The sequence below is a fragment of the Akebia trifoliata genome, chromosome 11 (genome assembly GCF_017979445.1).
Source record: "Akebia trifoliata isolate Shusen 1 chromosome 11, ASM1797944v1, whole genome shotgun sequence".
Classification (NCBI taxonomy): Eukaryota; Viridiplantae; Streptophyta; class Magnoliopsida; order Ranunculales; family Lardizabalaceae; genus Akebia; species Akebia trifoliata.
Window position 1 is genome coordinate 37,408,963 of NC_141385.1, and position 15,962 is coordinate 37,424,924.

A 15,962-nucleotide genomic window follows, 5' to 3' on the forward strand; every position below is an offset into this window, starting at 1 on the left:
CGAATACAAAAATTTACAAGGTTCACCAGTTAAATCGAAAAAAGACTTTTTTATTGTTCATCTTTACCATCGGAAGCAAAGGATCACAAAGAGATTCACATTCTTCATCTCCCCTTTTCTCAAAAATTGTTTTCTCTCAGCTCGAAATCCTAGTCGAAGTTATATGTTCACGATAAGTTTCAATTAGATTACATAAATATCCTCAGAAACATTAATTATAAGTAGCTGAACCCAACAACATGTACATTGGTAGGTGCTGATTTTTTTTTCTTCTTCCCTTGGATTATTATCTATAAACTGCAGTTCTGATGCAATTTGAAGATCAATACATCAAGCATAATAACTAGAGCAGAAAGACCAGAATGAGTGCCAGTGTTCTTGCTTCAATGGGGAGAAGGTTTGTACTAAGTGACTAAACTTTTTTCCATGGCTAAGGGCCTGTGTGGATACACCTCTCCATGCAAGAGCAAAAGCTCAATCACTCCCCGCAAGAGCAAAAAACCTCTCCGCGGAAGAGCAGGTCTTTGAAGCTTCTCCACAAAGAGCAAAAAACCTCTCCCCGCAAGAGCAAAAACCTCTCCACGTCAAAGCAAAAATCTATCCAAACGTTTGCTAGCTCCCCGCAAGAGCAGAAGTCGTCAAGAAGCTCTATCCAAACGCAGTGTAAGTTATTCCTGATGAAGAAAACCTTCACCCAAAAGATCTTAAGTTTTCCTTTTGGTTTTATATGATTATAGAGAAATATTTTTCAGAAAAAGAATTCCTCAAAAATAGACGTGAGAAATTTTTTTTTTTAGAAAATGACTTTTGGATATTTGATTGTACCTATAAAAATATCAAAAACACATTTGGTTTTAGTTTGGGTTGGAATCTGTTGACTCAAGACGAAAAATGACATATGATACATGTTTTAATTATTTTGACAATTGTTTCCGTGGTACAATAGTTTGGATTTTGTATTTTTTTCACGAATTATTTTTCATGAGTCAATGGATCCCAGTCCCTTTAATTTTGGTGTTGAGGATATAGTTTTTATTGTTTTTGATAACCGGGTATCCCAATAGACGGCAGACCAAGCTCATCTCTGGTCTTTGCCCAGTCCACAGACCATGGACTTGTCCAAAGACTAGTCCTTGAGGAATTATTGCTCATACTGAGTATCAAACTCAGAACCTACGAACTTTCATTGTTTATCGGTTTGAAATTGCCATTGAGCCAACCCCTCGAGGTTGTGTTAATTAGGCTTATGAGAGAGTAACCTCGCATGTTGTGTGATGGGAAATTTATTTCAAGCATAAATTTATTGCTGTCTAGATAAATATGTTTTACTAAAAAAGAAGGAAAAAATAATTACCTAGAATCTTGCATGAAATTGTATCTTCCTCTTCTCTGGTATATGATGGCTTCAGTGGCTTTCTTCCTTCTCTAACTTCTTACTTTCTCCCCATCTAACCAACGGTTGAGACAGAAACTTACTTCTAATCAATTACCCTAGAAAATGTATTTATTTTTTTTTATGCGACCAAGCCCATCTAATAGAAAACCTAGTTGGGCCGAATTGCATGAGTAGAGATGGACCATGAACTTAGCCGGGTATAGATTACATGCTGATGTAGACCAAGATCGAGATATTTTTTTTTTTAAGCCGCTTAACTCACTAAGATTGTATTTGGTATTATTATTGTAACTTTTGAGTAACTTCTTTAAATATTCTTAGGTCAGATTGGTCGTTTTTTTTTTTTTTTTTTGGTTTAGTACTGCTTTCTAACAATAGAAGATCGTCTGGTAATGCTGATTAGCAAAATTATTGACTGACTACAAGTGAAAAATATTACCATTGCTATAATTCATGATTAAAATAATAGTTATTTTGAACACATAATTAATTTATTACAAGCCTACTTGCCCGCTGATACATTTAACCACTAGCCTGAAAAAAAAAATAGTTTTAATGTAATTCAAATATTGCATATTTCTCTATTTTCTTTGAGTCATAAGTTAGTAAAATTACTTTCTAACTGTATTACCAAATGCATAATGGAAGAAGTACAGAAAAAAATAACAAATCGTGATAATCTGATGCTCTTTTCATGCTCCCTGATGTGACAGTGCATAGAATCATATATCTTCTTTCCCCAGTGTCAGGGAGCACATAAAGAGTGTCAGGTTTGAGAGCTTCAATTTACAATTAATAAAAAATACTTGCAGTGCAAACTAACTTGGTTGATAAAGTTTTTGGGTGATGATGCCATAGACTTGGCTTCGATTCCCCCAACACCACCAAGTTAGATCTCATTAAAGACAGGCTTACCTATTAAAAAAAGTTGAGCTTCCATTGCCACACCAACTTTTTTTTTTTTTTTTGATTGATCACACCAACTTTTGCTAACATCATCTCAAGATGTGTGTTAATTCTATGGTGCTTTACGTAAGAATTGGTGTGCTGATAGAAAAAATGGTGTGGCAATAGCATCTCTTTAAAATAAATAAGGTCCTTTAACTTACAGGGGTTGGCAAACTAGAAAGGTGTTCCAAACTGGTTAGCCTCCTAACTTGCTCTATTGTACGTTGGGAAGTTAGAAACTTCCGTGGAGTCAGGGCGTGCGATCCTAGGGACTACTCCCATTCTAAAATGTGTGGGGGGATCGATGCCCATAGATATCAAAAAATGTCACTAAATGTAACCTAATAGTTGATCTTTCATTTGAGGCTATAATCTCATATGTCCCTTTTAACTTGTTTGACAGACTAGAGGGTAAAATTGCCATAATTACTGGTGGCTCCTCTGGTATCGGTGCGATCACTGCCAAATTGTTTAGCCGTCATGGTGCTAAAGTTGTCATTGCAGATATCCAAGATGAACTGGGTCAGTCAGTTTGCCAAGAAATAGGTGTGGACAATGCCTTATTCACGCATTGTGACGTCACGAAAGAAGACGACGTTAGAATTACCATTGACCGTACTATTGCTAAATATGGAAAACTTGATATAATGTTCAATAATGCGGGAATCGGTTGCCCTATTAAGTCGAAGATAACAGATAATGAAGTATCCGATTTTGAAAGGGTCCTTAGAGTTAATGTCACAGGCGTCTTCTTGGGCACAAAGCATGCAGCTCGTGTTATGGTACCAACAAAACAAGGTAGCATCATTATCAATGGGAGTGTTGGCTCAGTGATCGGTGGGGTCGCCCCACACGCTTACATAGCTTCAAAACATGGAGTGGTAGGTCTTATGAAGAATGCAGCCGCTGAGCTTGGGAAATTTGGAATTAGGGTTAATTGTATTTCACCATTCCTTCTTGCCTCTACTTTGGCCAAGGATTGCAGTAAAATGGATGGGAATGAGATTGAAAAATGGGTATGTGGATTTGCTAATCTCAAAGGGGTGGTGCTAAAAGCAGAAGATATCGCTAACGCTGCAGTCTATTTTGGGAGTGATGAATCTAAATACGTGAGTGGACATAATTTTGTGATAGACGGAGGTTTTAGTACTAATAATGGAGCATTTGGTATTTTTAACCAAGATCTCTGAAGTTGATTTGTCAACAATTGATTAGGATTGTGTTGCAGAAATGTATTTGTCGCTTGTTTTAGGTAATGGAGTTAAATTTTGTTTATGATTTTGAATAAGGCACTACAACAATATTATTCTACGGATGACAAGGGCTGAACGAAATATCCGCTGCTACAAGTGTAATTTTTAGAATTTTTGTTTCACAATCTCTTCCCTTTCGAATTTGTTGGCTTCATATCTCTCTCTCTCTCTCTCTCTCTCTCTCTCACAATAGGAGCAGAACTTGAAAACTCCCAAAATCTGAAACTTCTCTCTCGCTATCTGATACAAACCTACTTTGATCGGATCACAAAAATAATAAAAGATGAAGAAAGCTCATAAATTGATCTCATTCGAGGGAGATCGGACCTCCAAAGTAATCAATTAAAGATTATTAGTCTCCAAATCCCAAAGAACTTTTGATAATGATAATTCTCTGCATGCCTTATTCACATTATTGATTACTTAAATAGATTTTACAAAAGTTTAGCACGTTGCACCATTCCTAAAAATTAGAAAAACTACTTCCTAAACCCTGTCCACTACTCAATTATTTCCTTCTCAGAGTAAAACGCTTACTTCCAAAACCATCCCCACTATTTACAAGGGAAATAACTTCCTTTTCCCACGTATTCTAAAACAACTCTAAAACTTGTGAGTTGTGATCATATGCTCCTAACAACCCAAGCTACAATAGTCCCTTTTCAAATATAGGCACATAACACTATTAGTCGCTCACAAATCCCCAAAACTAAAACATCTCTTTCTTTCTCTATCAGTCGGAGAAGAACTCCCTCAAAATCTAAAACATCTCATTCGCTCTCTCTTTGACAACATTTAGGATTAAGGAGATGAAAGATATAGGAAGAAACCCTAGAAAAATTGTGAAAATGAGGTCAAGATAGGAGGAAACTAAGAGAGATTGATAGTTTTCATAAATTGCCATCTGAATTTACTTTTCGAGACTGAAGAGTGACTCTCAGATTATTCAAATTGAAAGGTGTGTAATTCTATTATTCAATCTGAATTTTAATTTAATTTTTAAAGTCAGGTTTATTTACTTTAATTCAGATTCTTCTCCTCTTGATTTGTTTCAAAACTTTTCAAAATCAGTAAAAATCTTCATCTCTAAAATAAATCCTGAAAGAAATCAATTCAATTTCTCAAAAACAATCATTTCTGTCCCAACACTAGCTCTAGGTAGATGTAGCTTTCTCGTCCTTGTAGTTCCTCTTAATCTTCATCGAGTTCAGCTCATCTTGTTCATCTGTGTTGTTTTCATTTGTAATGTTTGATTCTACTCTTCTTAATCGAATATTTTTTACTTTGTCATATTTCGGTTGTTTTCTTTGGTACATTGATTGGAATCTATATGTTTTGTGGAGTTTGATAGAAATTATTACAAATCCGAGTGTTCATGCTAGTTTTGTTATCTAATTCGTGATTCTGAATTGATTTTTAATGGATCTTGACGCATGAGTTAAAGATCTAGCATTGGCAATACTTTTTTTTTTTTATCACTCTTGTGATGAACGAAGCTCTTCGATGTTTGAACTTATCATTGAGCCTTGGAAATTCAGATAACTAATTTTTTTCCTGCAATTCAGTGTCAATTTGGAAGTGAAGTTCTTGTTGTTTTCTTTGAAAAATCGATTAGTTATGGTATTTTGGATTCCTTGTTTCAAAAACTTGCTAGCAGTAGTTGTAATTAGTTGTAGTTAGCAATATCATAGGAAGAATTACTACTGTTAGTATTAGTAGCCAATAGTAGTTAGCGATAGTAGTAACATTAGCAGCTTTATAAAGTGTTGTCTGAAATAGCAATAGTAATAGATGTTTAATTGAATAAAATAGGCACAAATAGCGAACATAAATTGCATACCTTGCACCATTGCTAAATTCTTAATCATTTTACATTTCAATCGCTTATGTACACTGCATTCCAATCATGATTAATCCAAGTTTAACAAACCAACAAATTGGATTAATTTCTTTTGATTCACCTTCTCTCTCATCTCCATTATTATAAATAAATAAAATTATATTCTAGATAAGACACATTCATTTTATTTTCCAACTGAATGGATGTCTATTTTGGTGTCTTGGTTGGGTTCATGGCAATATATAGGTCAGAAACTTAACCCATTACCATTTTAGTGGGAAAAGTAAACATGGTAGCATGTAAAGGTTTGAGATTAATATTTCAAAAGAGTTTGGAAATATTTTGTTGGGTTTTATTAGTAAGATTTTTGCACCTTCAATTACTTGACCAAATAGTGAAAAGACTTGCATGTACCCGTGGGAGGAACCCATATGCCTTTGCACCGGCACTGGCTCTTCCAGTCCCCCTAGTTGGACGTAAGTTCAGACACCCCATCATAAAAAAATAGCATTCTCATTCTGATTAAAAAACCATTGAATCATGATTTATACATTATGAATTTTCCAAAACCTAAAGCTATAATATTACATGTAAATTTGATACATTCATGTGATTGCTTCAACATTCAAAATAATCATATATAAATCGGATCTTAGATTCACGAGATAATTGAATAAAATAGGCATAAATAGCGAACATAAATTGCATACCTAGCACCATTGTTAAATTCTTAATCATTTTACATTTCAATTGCTTATGTATTATGCATTCTCTAGATGCAAAAACTTGCACTACCTTGAGATATGTGATGCTCATTTCCTCGTTCTCCTAGGTGTGCTTGCAACACAACCTCCCGACGTCCAATTTAGAAGTTTAGTATAAAAATAGTGTCAAGTTTAGAGGGGGAGTACTCATACCTTTTAGTACCTCTGTCCATCTATTTATAGGGATGAAACATTAGGATCCATTTAGATCCTATTATCAATTTTACCCTTATCCAATTTAGAAGGAGATTTTGGAACGTATCTAGTCAATATCCCGTCCTCATACATTCCTTCTTCCTTGAGACTTTTTTTCACCAAGATTTTAACCCATTTTTATCTAATCCCTGCGTTTTAGGGATTTGGATTGTGATTGAACGGCTCTACCTTGTGTCATTGACCCCCGACCAACCGAGACCGACCTATGGTTGATTTGTAACCGAGCCATCAAGCTTACCTTTGGACGAGTTTGCTCGGATCTTCATGTCTAATTCGAATCCCTAAGTGTCACGTGTCACCCCTTAATACCTAACGAAAAATATCCTCCATAATACCCCCTCTCGGGGGTTTGAACTTTTAGTCCAAGCACCCAACAATAAATGAATGGTATCATGCAACACGTGGCCGCACACTTTATAAATTCTCATTTCGAAGTCTAAGATCTGTTCAACCAATGTCCATGACATGCATCATCAATCTGTTTTACCCCTGAAAATGTGATGATTACAATTACCTCAATTTATTTAAATCGTTGGTTTTGTTACATGCCTCAAGGTATTTTTTATTTTACAAATACATTGTCTATTCCCCTATTTTTTGTCATTTTCTGCTTATCAATTGAACTTTGTGCTAGCATGAACCGAAACGCCAAAGCCAGTAGATATAACCCCAATGGTCGGGCTTGGAACAAAAATCAATTAATCCCACTCCCAATTAGGGGACTTACTTCCCTTACGAACCAATCGTTATTAAAAACAAGGACGAACTAGCCTGACCTTCATCGGTCAGGCTTGGTTCCCTCATGAACCAAGTTTTAAGTAGTGAAGGACTGATCCCCAACAATCATGCTTGGTTCCCTTTATGCGTCAAAACTTTCGCTATGTGATAACCCCCTTACGATCGAGTTTTATGAGCTAAGACTCATTGTAAACCAACCCCCTTATAGTCGAGCTCGACTCCCGTAATGAGCCAAGGCTTTCGCTAAATCAATCCCATACAGTCGGGCTTGGCTCTCATGACAGGCCAAGATTTTCACCAATGATAGAAGAATCGATCGAAATCCCAAATCGGGTTTGGATCCCAGAATAATCCAAGACTTCGATAAATAATAGATGAAATGATCGAAATCTCATATCTGGCTTGGATCCTAGAACAATCAAACAATTAGATAAATAATAAATGAACTGATTGAAATCCCAGATCAGACTTAGATTCTAAAACGATCTAAGACTTAAATAAATAATAAAATGCTCAATCGAAATCCCAGATCGGGCTTGAATCCTAAAATGATCAAAGACTCTGATAAATAATAGAAAAATCGATCGAAGTCCCAGATTAGGCTTAGATCCTAGAACGATCCAAGACTTAAATAATAAAATAACCGATCGAAGTCTCACATTGATATTGGATTCTAGAACAATCTAAGACTTAGATAAATAATAAATAAACTAATCTAAATCCCAGATCAAGCTTAGATTCCAAAACTTAGACAAATAATAAAATAATCAATCGAAATCCCAAATCGAGTTTGGATCCCGAAATGATCCAAAACTTTGATAAATAGTAGAAGAATCGACTGAAGTCCCAGATCGGACTTGGATCCTAGAATAATCCAAAACTTCGATAAATAATAGAATGATAGATCAAAGTTCTAGATTGAACTTTGATTCCAGAATGATCCAAAACATAAATAAATAATAAAAGTACCAACCCCATACAATTGGGCTCGACTCCCATGATGAACCAAGACTTTCGTTAAACCAACCCTGCACGGTTGGACTCGACTCCCCTGAAGAGTCAACGTTTTCGCTAGACCAACCTCACACGGTCGAGGCCAACTCCCATAACAGACCAAGGCTTTTGTTATAAGCTGACCCCCCATGGTTGGACTTTGCACTAATTGGTCATGCACGTCTGACTTAGGATGTGGATTAGACTCCCCATATGAGTTGGGTGTAGTGCTAAGTGGTCCCATACGATTGACATAGAATGTGAAGCGGTCCCGCACAACCAACTTAGGATGTGGACCAAACTTCCCATATGAGTCGAGTATGGCGCTAAGTTGTCCCGTACGACCGACTTAGGATGTGGATTGGACTCCCAAACGAGTCAGGTGTGTGTCCAATTCCTTTGCATCATGCATCTTTAAAGTAACATTGACACAAAACAATATTAATTGCATAAAATAATAAGGTAATTAGTTCTCAGTCCGGTGTTGTCGATCTATGTAATTGTCTAAAATAACGTAATTTGTTCGAATCCAACTTATAAATCGATTTCCTAAATCAAACTCATTCGACTCGTTGAGTCAAGGTCAATTGCCCATTAACAAATTAGTCCTCTAAATTTGACTCTTATTTATACCATATGACCTGAATAGTTGGGCTCGAGCTAAACCCTCATATATAAACTTTCCATTTTAATCCATTGAGTTCCTTGACTCAATTAATGTCCCAAATATTCGTCACATGATTCGATGGAATCCGTTGACACGACCAAATTTTGAGTTATAAATTGAATTACCCGACTCAGTGAGATCCCTTAACTCAGTCAAGTTTTAGATTAATAGATTTACTTTCTTGCCTCGATGGAATCGCTTGATTTTATTGAATTCCTAATAAATAAAATCGCGCTACTTGAGTCAAAGGAGTCCGTTGACTCGGTCTAACTCGATAGTTCCTTAATTCGTCGAGTTCATGATAAATTGAATCCAATGTCTTGATCATATTACTTAATAATAAATTTAAATACTTTATTCGATTAAGTCCCTTGGCTCGATTAATTTATTGAATAATCAAAGAGCCGAAATTAAGTGAAATCGGATTGGCACCTGCAACTTTTTATATTTTATTTTCCATTAATTTCGGTGCCTATGGACATACCCAAATTTTTGTACCTCTTACTATCCTTACTTTATTACCAAGATAGGATTTTTATGCACATCAAAAATTGGTGTTAAGTCAAGCATTGAGTTTAAACCCTTTCCCATTTGAAACCATTCCATGTTATTGTGCGGTGTTTTACAAATGAAAATTGTTCAATGTATACCATAGATTAGTGTACACATGGTATACCATCCTTTTGCCTTTCTTATCCCAATTCCATTACTAAGATAAGGGCTTCCTATTTTCATTAGTGACTGATGGTCATTGTTACAACCCCTCTAAAACCCACATATTATTTACCTTCCTACCTTTGTGTGTAGTTTTTACCATTGGGGGTGTTCAACAGTCATTCAAGTTGATGCCTATTGACACATCAGAACTACCCCCCAATAAAAACCTTTACCTTTATGCATGAGTGGGGTCAAAGTAATTCTTGAATTTCTTAACCCCTTTTGGTAGCAACGAGTTGCCAATATCCCGAGTGATTCTATTCTGCCAGCTTAGATGTAACTCTCGGATTACGTTTCCCTTTTCTCTTTTCTCTTTTCCCTTTTTTCTTTCTCTCTTCTTGTTGATAAATGGAAGTCTTTCTTGATGGTAACGGTTGATATATTGGATATTTGTGATTGAAGTTTGAGAATTACCTTGGAGGCCTTTAGTTAAAGAAGAAACTGAAGTGTACCATGTGTGCTGTTTGTTGCTGTTTTCACGATGAGGACTTTGAAGAGTATGTAAATCCCAACAGTTCTGTTTAAAGAAACTGTTTCTGTCTCAAATGCTTTGTTCAGAACTGCTTAAATGCGGTATGTTTTTATCTTTTAAGTAATCCAGTTTTAACTTTTTTTATTTTTCCAGTTATCCGTTTTTAAGATTTAGAAAATCATTTGGGTATATTTTAGTTGTAATTTTAAATATTGTGGTTTTGTATGTATGCTCTTGGTTGATACATTATGTTCTAAGATTCAAAGGTTGTGTTTCCATTAAATGGAACCTTTAGTTCTTTTGAGCGTTTCTTTATGTTTCTTTATTTCTTTTCCCCATTGATCTTTTTTTTTTTTTGGCATTAATAAGAACCATAGGCAGTGTTGCTGACTGCATTTGTAGCTTTTGCCATTTTATTACATCTAACCATCTTGGATATATAGAGCATCTTCATTCTATCCTGCTAAAACCTCACTAGATCATATGGTGTGGGAGAAGAGTAAGGGAGAGGGAGGTTAAACGTGGAAAGGTGAAGAAGGGGAGGTGGTCTGAACCTAGCTATTTCTCAAGACATCTCCCAGAGATGCCATTGATTAGATGGCTTTGATCGTCTAACCCTTGTCATGAAGCACCACTAAGCATGGTCAAAAGGATCAACTAGCATCTTGCCACTATGCAATAATGTGCACCTATGCTTGCATCCAAGCACACGTGGTGCTAAGACAATGTACCTCGATACTCTGGATCGTTTGGTCTTGCGTTATATAACTCATAATTAATAACTAAGTGGAAATGGACAACGTTTATCCCACTGCCTAACTCTTTTCTTGAGCAATGTTGGACTATCTCCACACACTTCGTTTTAAAACAAGACATCATCAAAAACTGGTGAGTGGGGTGAAAACCATATGAATATGGGGTCTAACCAATATTAAAATGGGTTGTTCCCCTTGTTCAAATATTATAAATTATGTTTTAGATAATTCTAAATTTAAACATAAAGAACAGTTTTTTTTTTCTTTTTGTTTCCTTAAAGTGAAACTTGAAAACTCGGTTATCCGCAAATCACGGTTGCCTTGCATGTGGTACTTTCACGTTTCCATTTCTTAAGTTAGCTGTTACAAGAAATACCTCCTCCAATGCTTTTTCTAATGAATAATAATAGTGAATTATATCTATTATACAGACCCATGTCCTCCCCCCTTCCCCCTTATCTCTTGGCCTGCTTAGTGCTGGTAAATTTTGCAAGCCATAGCTTAACATTTCCTTGATGGTCTTCTGAAATTATAATGAAAAAGTATGCCGTGAATGATATGAGGATAGGATTGTGGGCTGAAATGTACAAATTGGCCTATAAACTTGCTAAGGACTAGCTATTCAGTCGAACTAGATAAATTTCATGCTCAAGGCAAAGTCTGTAGGGTTCTTGGGTTATAATGAACCTGGTACTACAAAGTTTAGGAGCTTCTTGCAACGGTGGTTAAGGTATGGATTAGTCATCTGTTTAAAGATTTAATCATGCATTATTCCAACTAGCTTTGGTTTTAGGTATGGAAACTTAATTTATTAATGTCTAATAGCTTATCATTAAATAAGATATTTCAATTTCGGTGATTCACAGTCATGTTCTGAAATTCTTCTTTTCTCCCCTTTCTCTGTAGTACACAGCATTGTTTCGAAGAGGGGAACTGCATGCCACCCCTTTATCTGTTCAAGGGGCGGCATCTTTGACTTCTACAGCATCACATGGCAGTACTCTTTCTGGCATAAACAGCTCTCCTCCAAGGCCTTTACCTTATGATGCAGATCCAAGATGTTTACTTTTTCCATGGGAAGGACTTGTCTCAAAACGTGAGAAGGGCTCAAGTCAGTCACATGAAGAATCTGAACCACTTAGAAAAGGTGACATTGATGTGCCTTTAGAATCTCTAACTGCAATACCCACATGGAATGGGTCTGATGGAATAGTATCGAAAGAACCTCCTTCGGAGTCCTCAGTGAAGCACTCCTCAACAAAAGTGGCAAGTGGAGTTGGGTATCTTTACATATCACCAGAAGATGATGATGTCTGCCCCATATGTCTCGAAGGTATGATTTATGGAATTTGTTTTGATTGCGTCCATTTTTGTTCTATATCTATGTGGGATCAAACATGAGTTCTACACCCTATTTGGCGATGAAGATACAATTTCATTAAGTTTACTCATAAAATCCTGGGTGATACTACTGGAATGGGTTTTGCATCGTATCTTTTACACTTATGTCTAAGAGTACTTTAGTTTCTTAAAGTCCAAACTGCAAATAACATTAATTCCTTATATTTTTTTCTTGCAGAATATACTCTACAAAACCCCAAAATTATGACCGGATGTTCTCACCATTTCCACCTTGGTTGTATATATGAGTGGATGGAGAGAAGTGAAACATGTCCAATATGTGGCAAGCACTACGTCATAATTCGCCAAAAACGACTGTCCAAGACAGTCGTTTTTTTAAAAAAACAACTACCCTACAGTCGTAAATGGCGTCGTTTTAAAAGGAGTGGTTTTTTAATTGCGACAGGCTAAAACAGTCGGAAAAAACGACTGTCCTTGACAGTCGGGAAAAAAACGACTGTTAAATTAAAAGAGGATATAGCGACGGTCAAATGAGGATATAGAGACGGTCAGTGACCGTCGCTATATGGTATTTTTTTTAAAAAAAAATTTATTTTACACCTACCCCCTCACATGTTGCTGAATATTGGAGATACCCTTATATTTTGAAATTGATGACCTAGACCCCAACTAATGATCCTTTAAGAATTGGCATGGGAGATGGTTCTGTCATTTGATTTGCATTTTCATAGTAGTGCTAAGTGTTAGGTCTGAAGCTCAAACTATTTGGCATGCCAATTCTCCAACTTGGCCAAGTTCTATTGGGTTTTTAAGCATACCTTTATGAACCATTAAGGTGCAAGTCAAGTGCGTAAAGGCTGACTTAGTACAGTCAAATTGTGTTAACTTGAATCAAATTGAGTATGGTGATTCAAAGGATCAAAACTTAGCGATGACTCCGCTGAGGTGTACGGCATTGGTTCGAAGTCTTGACCGAATAAGAACTATAGTAGAACAGTTGGTATGATTAATTGGACTAAACCTTAATTCTTGTGTGCTTCAAAGAATGCCCAGAAATCTAAGAGACATGTATTCCTACAGAGTAGTTGTGCTCTGCATGTACAGGTAAAGTGATAGTTGACAAAGATAAGAAGTTTTTCTCACAACCAATCTCAGGAAATAGGAATCCTAGGTTTGGTGTATATTTTGATTAATTATTTTTACAAAGTAAATAGTTTATATGAGAATAGGATTAAATGTGTATAAATTTGGATGGCAGCTTTTATTTAGTTATGATATCACATTCAATGAGTGTATTATATCTTCCAAAATAAAATGGCTGCTTATGTATTAAGCCGTTTAGAACTCAAACTTGAGATAAATATGCATTTAGGTATGAAAGATTCACTATTAAAAGGGGGAGGAAATATTTTTTTCATACAGAGTAATACACTTTGACATGATTAAAGGGGGTTGGATTTTGTTTATCCCTTTTCTTTTTGTCAGTGATTCCAAATCCGCTAGGTTTCTCACTCAATCCCCTCTTCTACAAATAGATCCGAGCAGAAATGTTTCACTTACATAAGTTTCAATTTTTTTTTTTTTTTTGGGTGGGGAGGAAGATACAAGGATAAGAAAAATATGAGGAGTTGTCGACTGTAAAACTGGGTCTCTCCTTTATCATGTAGAAAATATGGTAATCATCGTCCAAGCCTTATCCCAAAGATCTGTGTTTATCTAAACGAATCCTATACCTCCATGAACTTTCGTTCTCATCATGAGTGAAGAGATCCAAGGGTAGACAAAGAGTAAAATCTCAATGGCACATTCTGATTGAAATATTTATTTATGTTTTCTGGTTGAACTTTATTATGTTCTTAATATCATTCTTTATTATGAAATTGTTCTCATTTGGTTGGCTTTTCAAGATGATGGTATTCGATGAAACAACTTGATCTCAAAGGTTAAACTCATCTCTGTTGTAGCTGAAAGATTTACCATTTAGGTGTAAATCTTATTATTCATATATCAATCATATTGTGAATGGGATCCTATGATCTAAAATAGATCATAGGACTAACATTTGTAATGTTTTTAGGAGGTGCAATGTATTTGCTCATGGTATTAAATTTTGGTATATCTCCGAACAATTTTCTCGAAATATTTCAAATTTTGTTATATCAGTCAAATTTGTACACCAATAATGGCTTCATTTTATAGTTTTCTTGAATTTTCACTTACGTAAAATCGAAAATTTTATGTTGTAAATGCTACCAATTTGTATAAGTTTTAGGTTTTATTTAAAATTTACATTTTGAAACTGCTTTCTATTCTTATTCAATTACTAAGATTTGTACTTGTTTGTTACAGATTTTAGCAATGATAACCAATGATGAGAAACATGTATGATATGCTCAAAAAATGACATTAGGTGAGTTGCAGTATTACCTTACTACTTCTAATTTGTTGACCTTTCTTATGTTCTATTTCCCATGATAAATTTTGAAGGAATTTGCGCAGTATGGCTATTCCTTGAAATTGTAAATTTTACATGCATGCATTTAGTCTCATATATTTACAAGAAAATCTGGGCATATGTGTTTGTACTTGGTTCATGTGTTTGATGCATTTTGGATAGATGTGTACTCATGGTTTGATGAGTCTACATTAACTCTTTATTTAATTTGCATATGTGTTTCTCTATTGAAAATTACTACTTTAGTATAAATCGATTTGCATTACAACCTTACGCTCACATATCAGATCTTTTACATGATTTCTATAGTATTTATTTAAATGTTGATTATGTTCATATTAATTTTTACTTATTGCAGTTAGTGCATTATGGTGTTCATAATTAAATATGGGAGTACAACAATGTCAAAACACCTCATTTGCGTAGTTAATTTTTTGTTTCTTAATTTTATTTTCTTTGTTTACAATGTTAATATTTTAATTAGTAGTTGGTTTGTCACTATAAGAACAAACCCTTATATGTTTTATAATGTGAATGTTGTATTTTATTCTAATTATGGTGTGATAATTAATTGAAGTATAATAAGTAAAATGTGGGGTGCTAATAGTAGTTCTTTTTCTTAATATAATTGCAGGTTTTATTTTGGAACGAGAATTTTAATAAAAAAAATTTTACAACATTAGAGGCGGTTTTGAACCGCCTAAAATAATATTTATTTAAAAAAAAAATTTGTTATTAGGAACGATTTTCAAACTGCCTCTAAAATATAAACACTGCCCTTAAAAACATTAATTAGAGGCAGTTTTAAAACCACCCTTAAATTCTTATTATTAGAAGCGGTTTTCAATCAGTCTCTAAAAATATAAAAACCACATTTAATTCACATTATTTAGAGGCGGTTTTAAAAACTGCCCTTAAATCATATTCTTTAGAGGCGGTTTTAAAACCATCATTAAATTTATATTATTGGAGACGGTTTTTAAACAACCTCTAAAAATATAAAAACCGCCCTTAAATCATATTTAGAGACGGTTTTAAAACCGCCCTTACTTGGCCGCTAAAAAGAATTAGCGACACCACTATAGTAGGCAGTTTAACTAAACCGCTCTTATATATAGTGGAGGCGGTTTTCATAAAATTGGTGGTAGTTTAAAACCGCCTCTAAAAACCTCATATTTTATAGTGATTTATTAATTGTGTTCATGTTAATCTTATCACCAGGGCTTTATTGTGTTCTTGTTCCCTTTTTTTAAAAGAAAGCCTCTTTATAAACCTGTACTCATCAATTTAGATATACTTTGTCAAATCTTATAATTCTAAACCTTTTAGAATTCTTAACCTGTCATTATCATCAAACATTTTTAGAACTCTAAAACCTATAACAGT

General features: G+C 34.9%; 2 protein-coding genes across 2 annotated transcripts; both read left to right on the top strand.

Moving 5' to 3' along the window:
- The first annotated feature begins 237 nt into the window (after positions 1 to 237).
- On the top strand, positions 238 to 3,740 carry LOC147391483 (secoisolariciresinol dehydrogenase-like). The gene is made up of 2 exons (XM_086417337.1): positions 238 to 397; positions 2,748 to 3,740. The coding sequence occupies exons 1-2, from the start codon at positions 363 to 365 to the stop codon at positions 3,532 to 3,534; spliced, it is 822 nt and encodes a 273-aa protein (XP_086273463.1). The 5' UTR covers positions 238 to 362; the 3' UTR covers positions 3,535 to 3,740.
- A 6,245-nt stretch (positions 3,741 to 9,985) lies between these two features.
- Positions 9,986 to 14,509, top strand: LOC147391484 (E3 ubiquitin-protein ligase At3g02290-like). Its single transcript, XM_086459073.1, has 6 exons — positions 9,986 to 9,994; positions 10,091 to 10,105; positions 11,666 to 12,092; positions 12,339 to 12,490; positions 13,166 to 13,225; positions 14,471 to 14,509. Exons 1-6 carry the CDS (start codon positions 9,986 to 9,988, stop codon positions 14,507 to 14,509), a joined length of 702 nt encoding a protein of 233 aa, XP_086315199.1.
- The last annotated feature ends 1,453 nt before the right edge of the window (positions 14,510 to 15,962 follow it).